Consider the following 23,159-nt stretch of genomic DNA (forward strand, 5'->3'; position numbering starts at 1 on the left):
TAGCCGTGTTCCTCATTCTGTTCACTCGTACAAAATGATACGGACATACATTTGTTCCAGACACACGACACCACGCTGTGCTCGGTTTATCCTGCCAAAATCTAGAATTGATCCTTGACTGTTTCACAGGATTAGGTTAATGTAACTATTGAGAATAGACAAAAACAATAAACTCTTCTGTCTTTTTGTCTGGATTAGATAAAACTTAATAGTCCCTGTTGGACATTGGGAGACATTTCAACAGCAAATAGTGAAAGAATGCACTGAAAAAAAAGCCTACAAAATAAATTTTACAACATCACCCCTGCTGTCAACACGAGAGAACACAAAAGTTGTAAGAATGAAACTATGAGAAGGCAAGGAGCGAAAGTGGATAGGGATTACCAGTTGAGCCAAATAAAGGGCTAATGGAAACCTTTGGACACATGAGGAGTTACCTTAACTAAAGATATGAATTATGTGCTATGTCTAAAAGATGCAGGTCTGATTCCTGGCTCAGTTTCAAGAAACTTAGACAAGTCCAGTCGCCTACGATGTAGCACTTAGTTACCATGACCTGGATGACTAAGAAGCTTCATCAACACTCCAGTATTTTTTAAATTGGTGCTCCATGAAGGGCGATTTAAATCAATAGTAGGAAACTTATATCAACCTGCCACAAAGGCTCCTGCTGGTTAGCAACCTTGTTGGGTGGTGCTTGGTTTTGGCTGGTTCGTGGCCAGTTCACAAACCGTCCTGCGATCTCTCTCTCTTGAAATTCGACGTCTTTGTGTCTGCGTAGGTGGGAGTACAATCTGTAGTTGGAGCAACAGCCCTAGAGTAAATGAGCGGGGAGTGCTGGCTGCAGGCAAAATAGAGCGAAGTTCAACGTTGTTCATTTGCATGTGCTGCCCACATAGTGACACAATGCTGGTTGAAAATCGGCAAAGTTGTAATGGAAGACCTAAACCATCCCGGACCAAGTCAAAGTCAATCTTTCATCCTGTCGAGACAAGTCTCCAGTCAAGTCTTAAGTCTGGATACACATGACAAGTCAATTAAAAGTCTGACTGTTAATTCACACGGCATCCTCACAACTGTGTTAACAGTGTTTTTTACATTGTTCCACTTCAATCCCTCACTGTGCAGAGTGATGGAGAAGCAGAGTTAACGATGAGGTTGTTTTCCCATTCATCTGCTGAAAGGGGAAAGTTTGCCTGTGCTGGACATACAGTGTTGTGTCCAGCAGTTTGGCTTTTGTATTATATAATCTTTGCATATTCATAGATTCTGCATTTCTCAATGAGGGAGCAAGAGTGGAAGTCATCAAGAAAAAATAACCAGGTAAAAAACATGGTAAATAATTCTTATTTTTATAGATCTGAAAACATGTCTAGATTAATTTTTCCTCTGCTTTTTAGTCTCAAGCCTCTTTAAGTCAAGCTTCACATAAGTCATGTATTCAGTGAAATCTGAACTCCTAATATCTGTGATGTAAAGTGAGTCCATGTCTTAATCCTCAAGTCTGCAGACTAGATTAGAGACTGTAAACCGCTTCTGGTTGATTGGATACGCCCATCATGATCCGAAAAGTAAAAAAAAACTAAAATCTCAATAACTCAATATATTAACTGTATAAGCAATAAATCACCAGTTGAGGGTTATGCAGTATCAGTCCAGTGATATGACCTCATTCAGCCTCTCTCCGCTTTCCTGTCTCTCTGCCTGCCTGCCTGTCTGTCTGCATGTGTGTTTGGACTGCTGGTATAATTACCGTTCGGGCAAGGACAGACGTGGAGACAGAGGCAGTGTGCTAATTGTACGGTGGACCTGGAGCGGAAGCCATGAAAGCAAAGTCTGCAAAGACGTTCTCAGCCTCATCTGCTGCCATAAATCCCTCCCCTCCACCTCGACTTACAACTGCTACCGCGCCCACTCCCTCCACCACCTCATCTCTCTCTCTATCTCATCTTTCGCTTACTCATAGTTTCAGCACATTACTCTGGTATTGACTGAGCAGCCTGATGTGTTGAAACCAAAGAAACTCGAATTTGAGCAGGTTTGAATGTGTGTAGAAATGTGTGGGAGCTACAGAGGAATGTATTTACTGTTCATCCTACTATTTGTATGTTTTTATTAGCTCCCTTCTTATCTTTTGTCATTGCGCAAATAAATGAAAACCAAACTAAAGGATAGATAAACAGACACTGATGTGGATGTTGATTTCCGCAAAACGCTGATTTCCTCTCCACATTTTGAAGAAATCTTGCAGCGTTGTGTTTGGTCAGAACTCTCAGCCGTGTCCCTCTCCTCTCCTCCTCTCCTCTCCTCTCCTCTCAACAAAAGGGAAATATATATTCAATATACACAGAATTTTGATTAGGATGCTAAAAGCTTGATGGAGGATGAAAAGTGCTGCTCCCTCACTTTCTTTCTTTTTCTATAAATACCCAAACAGACACTTACAGCAATCGCCATTAAGGAAGCCACTCAGGCCTCCAATAGGAATGAGAAGGCTGACCACTGTAGAAAGGACTAATTAAACAGTAGTCTTTAATGTCAGTCAGTCCCCAACCTCAGCCCCAACCACAAATGAATGAATGAAAGAATAATGCTCTTTTGAAAAGGAGCACGGTTTTATAATCTAAACTGATTGGCTTATTAAAGGGAAGCCCCTTAGCTAAGAGGCCCACAGGTCACCCTCCATCTCTTCCTTTCTCCCTCTCTCTCTCTCTCCCTCTCTCTCTCACTCCGTCTACCCTTCTTCTTCTTCTGCATCTACCTGCTGGGTCCATAGCGAGGGTTAAGCCAGGCTGAACGTGGTCAGGACTGTGACCGCCACCTCCAGCAGCCCCCCCCCCAACGAGGGTGTGGCGCTAATTGTCACACACACACACACAAAAACACAGATGAACAGCCATGTGTGTTGGCATGACCAACGACTGGGCTCATGTGCTTGGATTATCAGAGCGCTGTGAAAGAAAAACGGCCAATTTAATCCAAAGATGGTGGCTGTAGTGAGACTGAGGGCTGTGAGGAGGGGTTAGGCTTTGGTGCTTAGGGGCCTCTGTACCAGGGGTTATCCTCAAAAATGATTGGGGGAAAAAAAATTCAAGGGTCCAGTGTGCAACCCCCCCCCCCCCCCCCCAACCTCACCTCACTACTACCCACCCCCAAGACCTCCCCACCCCACCCCACCCCACCCAGGCTAGGGGACCCCCCGACTGGCAGCAATAAATAGATTCTTTCTCTAACATGCCTAATCCTACTAAACAGCAACAAATCCTATTAGGCCATGAATTATAAATCCTTCTTCACCACCTCACCCCCCTCGTCCCCCACTGGAGAAACCCAGTCGCCCTCCTGTCCTCATAACGTGCACGCGCATACCCACACGCACGCAAACACACTCGACCTCAAGAATGTTGGTCTAAACAGGGAGGATTGTCAGTGTTGAATGTCAATGCATTGGTATGTACGTCTATATATGTGCCTGCAAGATGCCGGTGCATGTGGATTTCCGTGTGTGGCCCCTTTGCAAGGCTTAACCCTCCACATGCCATTCTAGACTGAAGCTGGTCAGACAAGCTTTCATACAGGTACACAAACCCCTGTGCAGTTGGGGATAATTTCATACACAGCAGGGTCACAAATTAGAAATGCTTATTTTTATCCAGTGCTGTTCGAATATTATGTCTCTTGACTGTAGCTGGTTTGTTGGTGGGGTAGCAATGGTATGAGATTTTTCTGGTATCTCATAATCACAGTCAGCAGTATTACACAGTTATATTAGAATTTTAATCACAATTACATCACATTATTTCACAATAATGAAAATTTAAGGATTGTTTAATGCTGATCCAGGGAGAGAATGTGCTACTATTGGAGTCGGAGTCGGGACTCAGCTGTCAATTGTGACTTCATCCTCCTTCTTTATAGCATCAAATGACAGAAACTATCTTTGGGAAAATTGTATTTGATGTGTACTCAGTAGTTTTTCCTATCCCTAAACAAAGAGAAGCTTTTTGGATTTACATTTGGGGAGCTGGAAGCTTTGTCCATCTATACATACTGTACAGTCAATGATCCCAACTATTATTATAAAAGCCAGCCAGTAATGACATGTGTTCAGAGATGCCAATGTGTAACCTTACAAGGACAACAATAGTTGCGGATGTTTCTGTGGTGCCCTTCAGCCAGGCTAAGAGTTCACAGGCACTGTTAAACCAATGAAAAAGGGAAATTGAAAAATTTGTCCTTGTGATGTTGCTGGATGAAAGCTGTTGAGACACTTTCGTCTGGACTCAAAAGTGGATGACTGACCAACCAGATGAGTAACATTGCAATGGAGCCATGCCGTAAAAAGAGAGCTCCAAAATAGACGGAAAACAACTATTAAGATGAGGTTAAAAAATGTTTTTATCCAGATGCACTCACTAAACATGCATGCCCACATTACTGACCCACCTTAGGCTAAACACTTAGACCAAAAGAAGGTCTGGCCCCAAAGAGGGCGTCATTAACCCCAAATCTATCCGACTCTCTAATTAGGCTCACTTTGAAGAATAGTTAGAGCCACGTCTTGAGGCTACACCTGAGGCCTGGAACATTAACCCTCAGAACCCAAATTAGTCTGGTCACATCTAAGAGGTAACCATTGTCCAAAATTTACTGCTCCCAGGAACTGCACAAACGTATCTTTAGAGAATAAACCATAGGATTGAACTGAAGTGTATTCCAAGTATCTATATTTTATGTGAGAAGCCATTATCAGTAGAACACCTGCAATCAGATCTCTTTGTCTACATTTTCCACATTAAAATCCTTCATATCCATGCAAAAACTGTTTTTCCCACGGTTGTAGTTCTCAGTTTTCCCCGCTGCCTAACTGCGAGCCCAAGCCCTCCTCGCCCAAATCTTTCGTTAATTTGGCAGTTAGAGTCGTGTCAGGAAGAGTTCACCAGTCATTAGTCTACTTGTTAGATGTGCGCTCCTCTCCAATCTCTCTCTCTCTCTGCGTGGTGGGAAAAGAGCTGTGTCTGTCTCTGTTCTCCCTAAATGATGACAGGTTGTGAGACTCATTAACATTAAACATGGGTGGGGTTTTTTTTTTTGAGGTCACCAGGATGCCGACTGTCTCCTGAAGGGAATCATTTTCATTGGCAGGATTCTTTATCAGTTTAAAAGATGGTGGACTTTCATTCACACGTACCTTTTTTTTTCGGGGGGGGGGGGGGGGGGGGGATCTGACTACATCATGATAATTTGCACAAGCAGCATAGTATTTAATGTTGTTTATCCGAAGCGTATCCTTTTTTCGAGTATTTACAAAGGTTTTGTTTTTTGTCAGCATTGTTGAAGTCAAATTACGAATATGACACGGATCGATGCATTGTATTCGTCTGCATTTGCTCCATACATTCCTTCGTGTATATACACAAACATGTCCTTGTTTCATGGAGCTCAGTACTTTCACAGCTTGTTTTGTAGCAGAGATGCAGAAGGTTAGGGCGACGGCAAACCTGCAGTGTCTCTGGCGTCTCTCTCTCTCTCTCTCCGTCTTTCTGAGGCCACACACATCAAACGTGGCCTGCTCCCTCTGTTCTCTCTTTGTCATCAGCTCTTAATGGGCACTCTGCTTTGATGTGGCCTGGTTGTTGCTCTTTGTCTCCGGCGTGTCTTGATCAGTGTCTATTGATCTGGTGGGGACATGAAAACAAGCAGAGCAGACGCACAGAGCGGGGTGAGGGGTGGACCATTGTATCAGAAGCCATATTTAACCAGCTGTGGCCAGCTGCACACGAAGCACGTCCAGTCTTCAAGGATCTGGATGTGTCAAGTTTGAGAAAAAAGAGAAAGTACAACCCCTTTCACACTGGACGAAACCCCCAATTACAACCACTAACATCTGGCTTTCATCTTCATTGAGAAAGGGTACAAATATGCATTCATTTTACGGTCAAGTGACTCTGCAGTGGTCACGGGGAGGGTGCAAAATTAGCTTTTTTGCCCACTGGTCAAATTTAACCAGCCACTCAATAGATTACTTTGGATGACTGTGTGCCACTTGCATATTTTACCAACATTTGGCTGGTGGCTGGAGCTTATTTTGATTCCTGGTCACGGGTTTTTATTGACTCCAGCTCCTGTTAGCATTGATGGAAACAAGACAGGCACATGTTTACCCCTTTTCCCGGCACAATACCACAGTATGGTGTGAGTTGAAGTTCTGGATGTTGGCACGTAAGTCGTTGTTCCATTGGTCTCTGGTCAAGCAGTTGCTTCGACGTTGTTCAGTCGGCGTTGAATTTTTAAGACAGACTGGAGAGAAAGATTCTATCTGTCCCAACATTGTCACTTGCCTCAGTGCTACTTTCTACTGTTCCTTGTTATTCCATTGTGATCGTGGCCTCAAATGTGGCACACCACAGAAAAACAGACAGGAAAACTCCTCTTCTGTCAAAGGGAAAGGAGTCAACCGGCTTTTTTAAGCAGGTTTACTGTGGACATCTTGGTACAGCAGCTCAGAAACGACTGTTGGGCATGCTAAGAGCACCACTAGTGAGCTGGGGTCACATAACATTTGTCAAACACAATTAAAAGAAACATGTAGAGTAGAACATATACATTTGGCTATATGGAAACACAGTGTAGATAATGTGCATTTCTGATAATTGCAGACAAACAAAAACAGAAGTAGATAAAAGACATTAACATTAACTGGTGTTTTGGGGCATCTTCGGATGTAGCTGGTCTAGTGCAGAGGTGGCCTGAGAAAGAAAACCTTGTGCACCTTCTTGTTTGCAAGAACATTTAATTCCCCACTTGACAAACCTTAATTTCTTGCATTGAAGCCTATTAATTTAAAACCCTCACCGAATGGGGAAACTTGGCCGTTACAATATCGTGTCTTAGCAGTGCGGCCTTATAATTCTTAACACTGACACACTCTGGCATGCCACCACTTTTTAGATCAAACATTCCTGAAAGAATGTAGTCATCTTATCCTTCCAAGATATGATAAAAGGATGTCTGTTTTTGAGGAGAACAGAAGAAGAGCCCATCTCTTTGATGGACCAAAGCACCAGTCATAAAGCTTATCTCACACAGATGCACACACACACACACACACACACACACACACACACACACACACACACACACACACACACACACACACACAGGCCAGGCCTGACCATAGCACATTGATGTCTAAGGCTGCTTTCTCCTGACTGACTCTGAGGTTATTGCAGCGCACCATGGAAGCACAGGATATTTGACGGTCCCCTGCCAAAGAAAGAGCCAAGGGGGTGGGTGGACGAGGGAGGGTTGCCATTGACAACTCTGGGATCTCCGAAGTGACCATCTGAAAATGAAAAAAGAGAAACCTTATTAAGAGAGAAGGGTCCAGGGGAGGCCACGGGGCTAAATCTGTCACAGCTTTTCAAGAGGGGGTATGGGGCCAGTTCATGACTCCAGCAATTACAGCTCCTACATGACTTTTAGAGTTGACCTAATGAAGAATAGCGAGACTGTTGAGAGGAGCTAGGAGTTGGGGTTTAATCCAGAAAAAGAAAAACACATAACCCCCCCCCCAAAGAGAGTGAATCATACAGCGCAGGACAATGGAAAATATATTGAAGTCGTCGTGGGTGAGATCCAAGCTTCGCTGACTCAAGAGGAGTCCCCGGGATACACAGTGTGTCAACTCTTCTGCACAGATGTAAAATAAACACCAAGAAAAGAGAAGGGAGGTGGGAGGAGATGACTGGGAAGCAGAGTCAGAGCCGGCAAGTGTTTGAAGGGCAGCATCAGCAGAGAGATGTGGGAATTACATTCCTCCAGTTTCTGCGTGCCAAATGTTTAATGGAGGAGGGGGGGGGCGGTGTCGGACAAAACCCCCCGTGTTATTCTTTTATCACACTTACCCGATGAACATGTGTGCGCATTTGTGTCAAACGCAGGAAACAGGAGGAGGGCAAGGAGGGAGCGTGGTACAGTTGTACAGCGATCAAAACCGCACATGTTTTTTGTTTCCTACATGTGTTTTCTTTCCCAATTATGCTCGAACCTCCAAGTCACACAGAAAAGAGGCGGAAAAAAAACACATCCTTCTCCTCACCGACGATGGAGAGCATGTAGGTGGGGAGGTGCACTTATCCCCCCCCCCCAACATAGGGCCTCATGCTCTTTATGTTTGGCATTGTTTGTGTGCATTTCCTCCTATAGCTCGGGCAGCCCTCACATGGAGGGCAGGAAAAAAGACAGCAGCCCCGATGGCCTTTGATGTTCATGTTTTATGGTCCCATGTCAACGCATTGTCTGTTAAGTCCTTTTGTTGTCCCTCTGCCTAATTAAGACCTCAGTGCGACTTGTCGACTCCACAAAGACCCTTGTTTTGGCAGGGGGAGGGCGGTGTGTGTGTGTGTTTTTGTGTGTGTCGAGGGTGTGTGCGTGTGTGTTCACTTGGGTGTGTCTGCTTCGATAGCAACATCGTTTAAAACAGAGTACAGGCACTCACACACATTACCCCCTGCGTACAAAAGCGGAGGCTTCGACAACAGTCATTCATTTACTGCTTATTTTTTTGAGGGCTGTTTGACGCAAACATCCGGTGCATTATGAAAGCACATTTGAGGTTACAGTGCACATGATCCTGAGAGGTGTGCAAAGTAGTGGGATTGCAACACACATCATTTTAATATTTATCATTTTGAAGTTTGAAATTTCTGCCATCTTCCTCGCGATCTTTTCGGCAAAGTGACGGTTTGCTGCTAATCCGGTGTCTCGGGAGAGTACACTGCTAGCACACACACACACACGCACACACACACACGCACACACATACACACACACACACACACACACTCACACACAAACCATCCCGCGACCTACCAGCTTTACCTTGTTGTCTCTGATACCAACAGATGGCTGAAAGGTCACCTGTCTCTGAGATGCACTGTACATGAAATAGAAGACAGGTAGTGAGATGGAAACAAGTCCTGCTCACCCAGCAGATAGGAGCTCATTCTATATTTCATAATACTGCAAAATTTGTGTAAGAATGAAGTCTGTAATAGTCAATCAATAAGAACATATTAGGGTTATTCAGTGATTTAACAAACTGACTCTCATAGTGGAATAGTGGCTGGCAGTATTTAAGAACGTTTTAAACGCTAATTACTAGGCCACAACCTGGGGCAGGAAGATTGATTATTTTATTTTCAATTAAGATTTTGCCCTTTAGCGATCATGAGAACATGATAATCGAGATAAATCATTTCTGTGACGTATTTTGTTTCCCAGTAATGTTCTTGTTTTGTTTTACAGCGGTGCGCTCACTCTCAGCCAGGCGGTGGCATGTTTAATTACACTTATTGTGGTCAAGTGAGCCGCCGTTTGTGAAATACCTGGTCAATGCCATTTGCCTCTTAGATTTTTGTAGGCGTTGATTTGCACTGTGTCAGCACCTTTGCTTGGAGCATCCAAAAAGGACAAGAGACACATTTGACCAAGTATTTTTTATTTGTTTATCAGTTCAATTATGTTTAAAGTTTGAGGCGATTCTCTGTAATACGACAACTTCTTTGTTTCCAGAGTCATTGAGTAACCTTGTAATCATGAATCTGATTTTTGCCATAATAAAGCAGCTCTATCATGATCCCTCTTAGCACTTTTAGGACTCAAGCACCCCTGACCATCTCAGCTCAAGCACCCAATCGGACAGTCTAACACTTTGCACTACTGTTTACATTTGAGGCTTTCTCAGAGTGATCTGGAAAGAGGTTTGAAATAATTTCATTTTTCAAAATTAAGTCAGCGTTCATGATTTAGACAGATTTTTGTCAACCATGGTGGTTGTTAAACAATGAAAACAGCAACTCCCATGATCCCACACGACCTTACAATATCATTAAACTAGGTCATTAAATACTGACATCACATCATTAAGATATGATGTATTTGGAGTTTTCTCCATGCACTTGGAAAAAAACTTTTAATAAAATCAAATGATTGGAATTAGAATATGATATAATATGCCTTTTATTTAAATTAAAACATGACTTTTTGACTGCTGTGGTCTCTGTGCAGCAATGTCCGTCTGTGCCTGCACACAGTGTTTGTGTGTTTTAAATCACTCAGACGACTGAGATCCAGTCACTCAACAAATTTGACAGCACGATTAGTTTTCTCATCCATGTTCATTCATAGCACTCGTCGCGAAAACATGCAGCTGTCACACATGCACTATCCAAGGACATGCTTCGGCATTCTTTGACCAATAAATCACATGAGCACCAGCGCGCAGCACACAGAGAGCCTCCTTGAAAAAACAAACACAAGTGCATGCCATACAGTCACTATGGTATGCGAGTACGAGGTTGTGTGTGTTGTTTGTATCCAGTGGTTTCTGTTTCAGTGTTTAGCTCCATACCAGTGGGTTTTCCTTGTGTTGACACAGATGTGCTGCTTAGTGCCGGGGGGACGTGTGTTTTGGGACTCCTCTTAATGCAAACCGAGTCTGTTTTCCCTTCTTTCGCTTTGTTTTGTAGATTCATACTAGTGACTGATAAGACAGGCGCTGGGAGAGAGCAGATTGAAACACACGCTCACAACACGCTCTAAGTTAACAAGTGTTTTTGTGTACATGAATGCATACCTTCCAATGTGTGCTCTCCTGTCAGGGCCACATGTGTTTTGTTGTTGCTTGGTGCACACATTGTCCTATTCTTTAATGCAGCAAGAGCCAGACTTGTAGACTTTCTTCAGTTTTCTTTCTTTTTCTTTTTTTTTTTTTTTAACTAAGCTTGTCCAAAACAAGCCACTTCACAATTTACAGCAAGGAAACATCTGCACACTTCCCCATCATTGTTTTTCTCTTCAACTAAATCAGTCTCCCTTTCTGTCACAGGTTGTCCCATGCCCAGAGGTCAGCTGTTAAAGTCCTCCGCAGAATGCAGTACTTTGTGGCTAGGAAGAAGTTTCAGGTAAGAAAAAAAGGAAATCCAGAGGAGGAGAGAGAAATTCAGCAAAGTTACAGAGTGCAAAGGAGGGGGGAGATAGAGAGATAAAGAGAGAGACAGATTGAGAAGGAGTGAGAGGGAAGTGTGTTGTGTGTTCATGGAGTCAGTGTGCGGTTGTACAGGATGAGAAGGGGGGGAGCCCCAAGGGCATAGATCAGCTGCAGCTATGCTGTGCACGTGTGTGTGTGTGTGTGTGTGTGTGTGTTTGTGCGTAAATGCCTGAAACCTGCACCTGCATGTCTTCTTTGTAACTCACTTCAGTTCAGCCGTAGTATCATGGGAAATCTGCTAACCTGTCTCTAGGGCTACAGTAGGAATTCACTTACTGTACTGAAAAACACACACACACACTCTCTCTCTCTCTCTCTCTCTCTCTCACACACACACACACACACACACACACACACACTCAGCAGGATGCAGCCTCGAACAGCAATAAAGTCAGCAGAAATATGCTAGAAAATTTTGCGCGATAAATATTTCAGTAAAAAAAAAAAACGATCATGTTTGAAATACTTTTTCTTGCCATCATTTTCATGCTACATGTTCTTGTAGAATGGTTTCTATATTCTTACCATCTCCAAGTGTTGTACATGTTTTCAATTATGGCCTAAGTGATCTCAGCTGCAGAGGCTACACTCTGCATATACCGAGGATACCCTAAAGAGTTCACTGGGTTCTTTCTGGTGCTGCTTGTACCTACGTCACACTAAACAAAGCTGTGAAAGGACCTTAACACGATTTGCTTTCTACATGACCATGCACTTGTCAGTGCACGCACTGCAACGCACACACATACACACACAAACACACACAATGAGTTAACAATGAACCCTTTGGACCCTAGGGGGTTGGGGATGTTTTCGGGGACCAAGCAACAGCGGCAATGGTTGACAATGGCTTTTGTGTCCCTGTGTGTGTGTGTGTGTGTGTGTGTGTGTGTTTGTGCTATGGTTTGTGTGTGTGTATGTGTGTTTGTGTGCGTACGTGCATTGATCCACAGCAAGCGCGGAAGCCGTATGATGTGCGAGACGTGATCGAGCAGTATTCCCAGGGTCACCTCAACATGATGGTTCGCATCAAGGAACTGCAGAGAAGGTGCCGTCTTTGACTTTGTTTCGCACGCTTTCTCCCTCGCTCTCCGTCCCTTACTTTGCGTCAGTTGACTTGTTTTATTTTTTTTCCATTTTGTTGAATACCGCCTCATTGTCACAACAAGAATTCAGAAACCAAACATACTGTCTCATTTTAAAACAAAAGAGATCAACTTCAATTTTTCACAGTTGAGTCACAGCATACCATTAACCTTTTGTTTTTCTGATTGTCTTGTCATTAAAGGGGTAACTCTGCTAATTGTGTGTTTACAGGTTTTGGGAAGTACTACTGCATACGCGAAAAAGCAAAAAAAATATTTTTGTTGCTCTAGAGGAAGGTGCATGTAATCTGATAAATTGCCCCCAGTGATTTCACTCAGTGACAAGTTGAATTATGGGTAATGTAGGCGCCAGGTACCGGAAAGCAGCTCATTAGTCTAGCCTCGCAGTCCTATAACACTGTTGGACTCATTATGGACGGTTTAAAAACAAATTATCAAATTCAATACGTAAGACGCATTCTTCTTTCTTTGTTAAAAACCTGGCGCCTACATTTCCCACACTGCAACTTTGCCAATGAGAGACACCACTGAAAGCAATTTATCAAATAACATGCAGCTTCCTCTGGAGCCACAAAAGGCTTTTACACTACTTTTTTTTTCAGATATGCAGTTGTACTCCCCAATACCTTTTAACACACTTTTATGTGTAAAAGTGACCCTTTAAATAATCTGCAGTGACATCAGTGTCAACTCAATCAGGACATGAAGACAACAAGTAGAGAGATGGCTCCATTACAGATGCCTCTATTCATGTTCCAGTAATTGTGCAACTCTTAACAGTTTCTGTCAGCTGGATTCCGCTCCTGCTGCACAGTTTGTTGCTGTTCCTCTGACACATAGGAGCCTCGCTGGCATCAGATTTGTTACACCTTGTTGTGCTTTCTTGAGCAGTAATGAAGTCCAGTCCCCTCCAAAGTAAAAATCTTTCATCCTCGTTCCGCATATTTTCTCTGCTTTTTTAAAGCAATATTCCCGTCGCTCTCCCTCGGAGGAGGTCGGTTAGATAATGAATTAGGTCAGGCTTATGTAAGTGTGTCACCTGGACCTCGTACCACCTTTCGCAGTAACTCAGCTGAATCACGGTAATGCCCTATGAAACTTTCGAAAGCAGCAGGGCACCAAAATATCTCCATAAATCAAGAGGACTCTTAATTAATGTAATTGCAGTGATGTAACACCTTAAAACAAACAATCATAGAGCGAATCATCATATTTAATCACAATGATAATAAATATCTAAGATAATAATTTGTTATTGTTAATATTATTTTTTTGCAACACTACAAAAAGACAGAAACGTAGCATTCAACAGCAAACACAAGGACAAAGACTGCACATTTGACTCCTGCAAAAATCCCTACAACAATGCAGTGAACGCTTATGTAAATGAAAGATAATTAAAGACATGTGATTGCTTGTGATAAAAAAATCCCCACTTAACTTGAGGTGATGAAAAGAAGAGGGAATGCTTTACAGAGCATATTGAACTGCTTCCCCTGCCTCAGTAGATTTATAGATGACTAACAGTCTGCATGAGCAAGCCTCACTGTTTATTTTCAAAGCTTCAATAAGAACATAGCATTCATTTATTCATCCCTTTAAAAACCTTGCATGTGGGTTTTTTCTTTTGTTTTTTTTTTCCTAAAGCAGCGATGTATAAATATGGTTCAAGCTGACGCCATATGTTTAATTTTACTGGCTATATAAATTGGCTTATATTGTTTTACTGTTTTGTTCATGAGCTGGAATAAAGTGCTGTTTACTCAACTGAATCTACTCGGCATCTGGTCGGTTTTTTTTTTTTTTTTTCTTTTTTTTTTTACTTTTGTTTCTCATGTCTTTTCCCCTCAGGCTGGATGGCACACTGGGGAAGCCAGGAATGTTTCTTCCAGGTAAATACACAGCAAATACAACAGTCTACATCTGATAGACGGCCGTCACTCCACACTCCATCCCTGTGTTTATACCTCACACATTCACAAGCGGTACCAGACTAGATAAGAGAGGCAGAGAGGTCCCTGGTGTGTGTATGTGTGTGTATAATGTTGTTTGGATGTGGGTGTGTTTACATGTGTGATTTTATATTTGGCAATACGTGACTTTGTGCACCCTGCTTGTTTCATTTATAAGTGAAGGTGTACTATACATTACATTTATTAGATCACCTAATTTGTTTATTAATGACATTTTAAAGATTAAAATAATCATTTGTGTCCAGAATCACAACTTCTTCCATATATTAATCATATTTTTCTGTGTTGGGCTCTGTTCACTAACACCACCTTTTTTTTAAATGGCTGATGTTCTCCCTGTCACTTTCTAAATGCCTAATTTGTTTCAAATGTTCTAAGAAATAGCTTGAACAAAGCACCGTTAACTAACGAGTGAAAAAAAGGCAGACTGACATGCATTGGAGTTTTATGCAGCATATTGGCATTGTTACTTACATGATGTTGAAGTTGTGGATGAGACGGATATAGGTGACAGTAGCCTCAGCGATGTCCTCTTGATGCGCCGTTATTCAATTATTTCCCGCCATTATTATCTACTCTGACCTCACGCTGTTTCCCCAGTTACGCTGCCCCCAAAAACTGCATATGTTGAAGACCGCTTTAAAAATGTCTCATCTTCTGAGTCCTTATGTCCCCATCACGTGTTAACACAAAGTGCTGTGCTTGGAAAAAAAGGTTAAGTTAATTGCTCCTGACAACTGCTGCCACAGCCTCTCTGCCAACTGAACAAGAAACTGGCTAACTTGAACAAGATGTTATTCTGATTAGATAAAGTAAAGTGAAAAAAAAATGATAATTCACTCAGATCATCACGTCACGTTATCGGCATCTTTATAAAGTCACAAAGAAACAAGCGATCTCAGAAAATCTCATTTATACTTTATTATGATTTAATGCTGGTATGTCAGTGTGTATACATATGAATCTAAACATTTTTAACATTATTTCCCTCCACCACCTTCCCTCTCTCCCCCCTTCTCTTTTTCCTTTGGTACGGTTTCCCTTAGTAAACAAGTCTTGGCTGACCCCGGCCACTAACAGGGTTAACCAGTCAGACAAGGGACTGAATTAAGAAAACAGTCCAGGCGCTGTGTACATCAAAACACAATGTCTGTGAAATCACCATTGTAGAGGTTTTGCACAATGTAAATCAGAAAATACCGTGTTGCTACTGCAGATCCAGAGAGTGGAGGGTAAAGTCACCCGAACTTACCCTGCTTTCAATCTAAAGAATGGAGTTTACTCATATTTTTAACGTTACATAACTCTTTCTGACATTTAATGTAAATATTACAGTACAGGACTGTGTGCTACATCATGAGCCTCCAGGGCTCTTACTGTAAAACAATGTTGTGTTTGTAATGTGTGCATGAGCGTACAATAATTCAGTAGTAAATTCCTGTCAAATGTATTTATGTTGTATTATGTTTGACGTTGTTTTCATTCACAAGGAAAAGGGGAGGATAAAGAATACCCAACGATTGGAGCACGACTGATCAGGCTTGAAGATAAGGTAGGCACACTCCTGCCTCTCAGTGTGTGTGTGTGTGTGTGTGTGTGTGTGTGTGTGTGTGTTTCGTCTGTGAGAGAGATAAACTGATTAGATTACCTTTGGTGTTCATAGCCAGAAGTGTGTGTGTGGGGGGCGTAGTGTTGGTGTGTGTCCGAGCGCATTTCTACTCGTTATCAGTAGAATGACGTGCGGTGGAATCTTTTGATTTTTGTTTTGGCTGGGCTCCGTCAAAATCTGTACCAGCGTAAAAAACATTCTCTCTCCGCCTTATCAGCACCTTTTCAGAGCTGCATTAGTGCTGCACATACGTTTCTCTTCAGGTTCTTCTTCTCTCTTGTTCCGGGCTGGACCGTTTTATGATTTTACATGCTAGCCCTCAGTTTTTCCTTGGTTGGTGAAAATTCTTGGATGTTCGTGTTTCCATTAGGGAATATCAAAAGTACTGGAAGCACCAGGGGGGGCTTAAGAGAAAAGTCTATGCAGTAAGGCATGGCCAATTGGCAACAGCTGTGTTATGAACCCCACTGGTTCAACTGGGCGTGCCCTCTCTCGTAGATGAACAGTTGATGCCAGCATGATGCCAGTGTGATGCCAAGATAGACATTGTCCCCGCAGGGCTGGTCGGACCAGTTGGACTGGTGTGTGAATGCGTCTGCCTTCGTGTCTATCAGCCTCTCTGTCTTTCCATGTGCAAATTATAGGATATGAAATGTGTTTGTTAATTTTGGTCTGTGGCTACATCTGTTGTCTGTTTGTCTGACTGGTGGCATCACGAGAAAGCAAAATGATTTTTTGTGGATTTGGAAAGGTCTTGGAAATGCGCCGCTCAAGCGCGTTTTCTTTTTATAAAGCTGGTGTTTAAAATTTAATTCTAACCATACAGTCGAGTCGTCCTCGCATCTTACAGTGAGGCAGAACAACGCAGTCTGTGGCCGCTTCTCTTCTATTCAGGTCCCCGCGGTTCACCTCAACATTTATCATCCCATCTCTGTGCGCTCATCAACGCAACACGTCCTGTGATGTTTGCATGCGTTTGCCCCCTTTTGTTACGTACGGAGGAGTAATGATCTTGAACCAATGCAAGCTCGGAGCCCGAAGACCTCCCCCAGTGATTGAGTTACGGCCCATTTGCTCTGGGCTGCATGTTGTGATCGCAATCTCCTGATTGGAAACATAAACCTGCGTTCAGAGGTGCCTCCTCTACCTCTCTCAGTCTCTCCGTTTCGCCTCTTTCACTTCTTCTCTCACCCCCGCTCTGCTTTGACATAAAGGCTGAACAAAACTGAGAGGTGGATAATTGAGAAACAAATCAGCGGAACCCCACTGATGCAGGCCGCTCTCCCTCCGAAACAATGTGGAACCAATCACTGCAGCTCTAATCAGAACTGCATTTTCCTGCAATGCTGCAACAAGCATCCTGTCGAAGTGGAACAAAAGGGAAGGCAGCCACAACTCGTGACGCCCAGAGTCACTCATCCTTCATAATTACTATTTTCCTCGTCTCAGCATCCGCCTGCTTCCCCGTTTTAATTTTGGTTCGTGTGAATTTGTTGTTTTGATGGTTGTGACGGGGCAGCACACCTGTTACACAGAAACGGGGGCCTCCTTTTTCCCTCAGGCAGCAGGTGGATGAACCTGTCGACCTTTGTTACTTGACACATTGCCTGGTCCTCCTCCAGACGGGGAAACGTTGCTAATTTTGAACCAGATTTGTATCCTTGCAATCCCTGTATTATATTTGCAAAAATGAACAGTGGTAAACTTTCCCTCTATGTTGCCTGCACCCAGAGCTCCCCCAGTCATTTCCCCCGTGATCCTGTGGACCGCTCTGGGCTCGAGCTACAGATTGCACCACCACATTTTGTATTCCCGCACCTCCACGCACATAAAGTCTGTAAAAGTCAGACTGAGACACATCAGATTGAACTGTAAAGAGAGGCACTGCTGGTCAAATACCAGCCAGGATTATGTCGATGCATTGCGTATATCCTAACTCAAGTATTTTCACAAACATTTTTACTGTGATCTGTTTAGCTGCGGTCGCCATATTGTTTCCTGCTTCAAAAAACAGAGCAAAACCTAAGCACCGCCCAACTGGGGCTTTTATTGGAGTGCGACAAAGTGCTCTCTGGTTGTTTTTGGTCTCGTTTTTCTGTTTGCACTGGTCATATAAATATATTTGCATCTTACTACTGCGGTAAAATACTTCTTCAGGCTCCAGTGACACTTGACTGTAACGTTGGGATTTTATAATTACACTTACTATGTAATCCTCATATCTGAACAAAATGATCTTTGTTGTATTTAAACATAGCTTTTTCTTTGTGCTTCGTTTTCATTCAAATCTTGTTGAAAGACAGATCCCAAAGTTTTTCCATTTGTTAAACAACAATTCCAAATCAAACCTCTTTCTACCATAATGTTCAAGCTAAATAAAACTGTAAAAAAAAGTAAGTCAGGTTTTTTTAAACTTGTTCGAGAGCCCTTGAGTTCAGTTGTCAGTAGCAAGCTGTTTGCAACAGAATCTCCAGCGCTGCCTGTCACTTTTGTTTGTCTCGCATCACCGCACGCATTTCACAACGTTGTGTAATTCCCGGGTTGCGTCACCGCTCATGTCGCTCGTAATAGTAAACCTAATAACATACAAAGCAAAAAAACCCTGGTGTCACAGTAGAATCACTTGTGAATGGGATCTTTCTCAACAGCCCCAAGGAATTATTCATCAACCCTGTGCCCTGATGTTTGTGTGTGTAGGTTTGTGTGTGCACAAGAGTGTGTTCCCATGCCTTTCTCAATACTCACTCTTGGTCAACGTCCAGCGACATTTATTTTTTTTGACAAATTCCCACTTTCTATTCCCCTCTTCCCTGTAAAAACGCCAGACATCGACCACTCTGACTGCACTTTACGCTGCAGCTGAGTAAGTAAGATTTCATTTTCTTGTCCGGCTATTGTCAGCACATCACTTGTAGATGAATTTATCTTCAGTGGACTGAAGGGGGCTCGGGTATTGTCTGTCCTGTACAGGGTTAGACAGTGATTTATCACAAGCAGACAAAGAGACATATAGATCTACACACATACACTCGCACACACACGAGGATGGAGTTGATTAATCACCGATGTGTCTAACCCCACACTCTCAAGATTGAATTCTCCAGGAGCAACCTGGAAACGAAGATGGATGGCTCTTTGTGACAGCCTGTTATCTTTCTGTCAGACACACTCGATGAAAAATACCCAAACGACAAGCTCAAACAGTGGCCAGTGTCTCTGGGCTTCTGCGTGGCCTTTCAGAAAGAAGCTCGCTGCATGCTTTAGGATGAAGTCAGCCCACTGCTTGTGGTAAATCTCTCCAAGTTTTATAGGAACAGGATTTTTCTCTCATAGCAATAGACAGAAAAGGGCAGGGAAATTACAACAATATGCTTTCACATAGCCTGTAAATGTCTGTCTGAACAACAAGCTTGAGCTTTTTTTGTCCAATGCTATTTTGTTCCAGAGATTTAACAATATTGTAAAGTGTTGTGCAGCCCAGAGAAACCCAGCGGCTTCAAACGGAAATGAGTGTGTAAGTCGACAGCGGCAGCCTTTAATTATGCAGGAGAAAACGTTTGTTTTTTGGTGAGAGTTGAGAGTTGAAAAAAAAAAATGTAAGGTCACACCAAACTTTTAAATGTCTAATTTGTTGAATAATGGAATTAAATAATGTGTTACTCAATGATAAATTATTTAAATACAATTTAAAAACCCGAATAACTTTTTAAAACTTGAGAAACAGAAGAAATGAAAAGTTGATTTTTAGAGCTATTTTTTGGGGGCTGATGCCGACATCGAAATATATTAACCATCTGGTATACGCAAGTTTTTGCAATAACATCATAATATATTATTCTGCAGTTTAACAATAAACTTTATTGTCTAAAATGACATCAGTGCACTGAAACGGCAAACTTCAGTGGGAATTATTATAGAATATTGTTTGGCTGATATTATCAGCTGATGTTGACCTATCACAGATGTATCTGTCGGTGTGTATGTTGTCCCGTTTGCACCAATATGAAAAGGAAATGATTTATTTTTTCTTTAGATTATAAGGCAGAAAAGCTTGTTTGGGTAATTTATTATAAGTACATTCACATTGAAGTTTACTGTTTCAGTTAATTTCACTGTCAATGTTAAACAATACAAAGTCTATTTATAAACTGTAAAATAACTTGTCTCAGTTACATATCTTTGTCACTAGTGTTTGATAACCAGAATTAAGAGAAAAAAAGCGTGTACAGTATATCTACCTATATATCGATATCGTTCTTTTTGGGTATTATTATTGTTGGTATTCTTCATAAGTATCAGAATCACACCATAAAATTGAGTGTGGGTCGGACTGCAGTTGTAAATGATCCCAAGCATATTTTTTTGGGGCATTTTTTCTCTAAAAAAATAGCGTTTTCTGTATCTGCGCATATCGGACAGATATACAGTATGCAGATACAGATATATCTGTGATGAGACAAACTGATATATAGCTCAGGATCTCATACTTATTATGATTTTTAAAAAATACTTTATCAAGACTGCAAATACATTTATTTTCAGTTATGTATAAAGATATTTCCAACTTTAAATTGATGGGTGTTTTTTATTATGTATTTAATGCTGTTTTTAAAATAAATTTGATGTTTTGTTGTATTATCGTTCTCTAAAAGATGAGCTCAAAAATATGTCCATTGTGAGATATGAGTTCACTTTACACAGTGATGAGAAAAAAAAAACAAAAAAAAAAACTTAAGCATGTGTAAAAACAAGCAACAGCAGCGTGGGGGTCATTACTCAGCTTTTGTTTCACATTATGTACTTAGTTGATCGTATTTAATCATCGAAGTAGCATTCAGTTGTATTTGGAAGCTGCATCGGTCTTTGGTGGGTATAAAACCATCAGTAGTGACTCGTCAGGACAAAACCATCTAATGTGCCCTCCAGACCTGCACAGACACGTCTCCGCTCAACACATCATTATTTGTGTTGCTCTAACTACACTACACGGACAATAGATCACACTCACTCTGTGGTTAACTTCACGCCCGCTGTATTAAGGCAGATATACTGTGCCATGTATGTCACGCTTTATATCATGTGCATTAGCACTAAGCGTACGCAGAAGAATGCTCGCCCTGACCGTAATAGCATCTCAATTAGGTAAGTATGCTGTAAATTACAGCAAGGCCAAATACTGGGAATACTTGAGGGCCGGGACAGAGTGTTGTGTTTGTTAGGAGTCCATCTGTAAGGCATTTAGGGCCCCTCGTCTTTAAAAGCAGAGCTTTGTGGGGGGCAGGAGTGTGTGTGCATTAGCGTGTGTGTGTTTAGACTGGTCTCAGTGGAGGGCTTTAGAGATGAGGGCCTGGTAAACACACACTCATATATAAACATATTTATACATTAGACCATATACAAAAATACAAGTGGAGGTCCGGGCACACGTACACATGCATGTTTGTCAATCCGGCTCGGCTCTCCTCAAACAGAATCAGCCCCAGTGCAGGGGACCGAGAGGGAATGAACGGAGGTGGAGCGCAGAGTGGAGGTGGAGCACAATTTCTTGCCTTAAATCAATTAATCTATCGTCGATTCAATCTGTTATCTCCGACCATGTTTTTCCTTGATTTTGAATTTTGGAATCCACAACAAGTTAAACCCACATCAATAAGGGAACCATCCCTTTTCAGTGCTGAGGTATTCTCTGTGGCTGTGGGATTTTTCTCTACATAAATCTTTAATTTTACGATTACAAGCAAATTAATACCCCAGAATCAAAGCCTGGAGGAAATATTTATTAAGTGAAACCAAGAAATACTATAATGAGCTTAACAGCATGTTGCAGCCCACATACAGAGAAATAAAACGTTTTTAAAGACATTTTTAAATTCTTTGGACTTGAAAGATGTTTCGAGTTCAAGGCAGTGTCATGCTCAATTGAATTTTTTTGGGGAGAAGGGGTTGTTTTTCAGCCTATTTCAGTTCACTGGAAAGACTGGAGGATTTACTGTAAAACTGCAGGCATCTTCCATCTTTTTATTGGAAATAATAAAAGGGGGAAACAGCAACAATATATTGATATCCTACAAAGCACAGTAACGTCTTAGCAAACGGACCGGTGTGTGATTTCAGTATGGAGGAGGAAATAATAAATGCTAAAAACATAACATTAGCTAGTTCAGAACGGTTATTGAATTTAAATTGTTCTTATCCTTGGAAGAATTGTGTAAAATTATCCTAAAAGGCTGATCCCAGTCCAGCCCAGATGAAATGTAAAAGCTGTTGTTGAACTAGTTTGAGTACAGTTATGGTTTAGGGCTCTTTTGAAAGGTTCTAAGCTGATTATTTTTCCCCCAGACTGTCTGTAAGTTTATTTCTGTTTCACACTGAATTACTTATTTTATTTTCTCGCCTAAATGTTTGAATGCAAAAATAGGACTGGGGATGGTCTGTAACTGCCCCCATCAGCTGGGAAACACAATGAGTCCACATCATCTAGTCTTACTTGAAATGAAATATTCTGGTGCCTGGCAAAAAAAAAAAAAAAGATAAGATTGAGAGTAATGGGGGGTAAAACTCATTATACTTCTTGATTTCCTTATTTACACTAATTTATGAAATAGAACATTAGTGCTTAGGTATAAAATCTGCCTATTCAGAGAGCAAAACTAATTTCCAGATTGTCACTTTGTTTGAATTTCAGTCAAGTAACCAACACACACTATTCTTAACTACAACCCCACCTTGTTTATTAGAGTAATGAGACAAATATATGTGTGAATATGTGAATATTACTCCATCATATACTTTCAAACTGATCAAGAATTGTAACGTGTCGCCTGGAGAGTTGCTTCTCAGCCAGAGTGGTCACACTGTACCTTTGCCCTACTCCCCCTCCTCCCCTTCCTGTGAGTCACCAGTGTTCCTCTATTCATTCCCCCACTTTTCTGCATGTTCCTTAACCTGCTCTTTTCCCCTGCGTAATTGGAGTGATGGTCACAGCGACCGTACTCTCTGTCCTTTTTCTGCACTTCTGCTGGAAAGGGTGAGTCCTCTGCCATCCCACCTCCCCCTTTCCTACAGTCTCTATCTTTCCAGCTTTCTGTTCCCCCTCTTTTTCTGTTTTTCCCGTATGGACACCATCTATCTTTCTCTAACCTCCCCTTTGGTCCTATTCCCAGCACCTCTCTGCCCTGAGAGCACCCTGTCTGTTGTTGTGCTGTGTTTTGATATATGTGTGTATTTGGCCGCAGCATGCTCAGTGGGGAGCCGGACTGACCGGGCCGGTCTAAACAAAGAGAGGAAACTTGGCAAAGGAAGCGCATGCACACACACACACACACACACATACACAAATCATGGAGCACACAACTTCACTGCAGCGGCCGTACTCTTGCTGCCCTGAGCTGCAGACAAGCAGATACTGAATCTCCCTG

General features: G+C 42.1%; 1 protein-coding gene across 2 annotated transcripts in view; it reads left to right on the forward strand.

Moving 5' to 3' along the window:
* The window catches only part of kcnq1.2 (potassium voltage-gated channel, KQT-like subfamily, member 1.2), a 177,892-nt gene that overhangs the window by 98,217 nt on the left and 56,516 nt on the right, over positions 1 to 23,159 (forward strand). For both annotated transcript variants that reach the window (XM_030427196.1, XM_030427197.1), the window contains 4 exons: positions 10,892 to 10,967; positions 12,007 to 12,101; positions 14,011 to 14,051; positions 15,623 to 15,684. In XM_030427196.1, the coding sequence (XP_030283056.1) occupies positions 10,892 to 10,967; positions 12,007 to 12,101; positions 14,011 to 14,051; positions 15,623 to 15,684 (274 nt within the window). The remainder of the gene's footprint in view (positions 1 to 10,891; positions 10,968 to 12,006; positions 12,102 to 14,010; positions 14,052 to 15,622; positions 15,685 to 23,159) is intronic.

The sequence above is a fragment of the Sparus aurata genome, chromosome 8, assembly GCF_900880675.1.
Source record: "Sparus aurata chromosome 8, fSpaAur1.1, whole genome shotgun sequence".
Taxonomy (NCBI): Eukaryota; Metazoa; Chordata; class Actinopteri; order Spariformes; family Sparidae; genus Sparus; species Sparus aurata.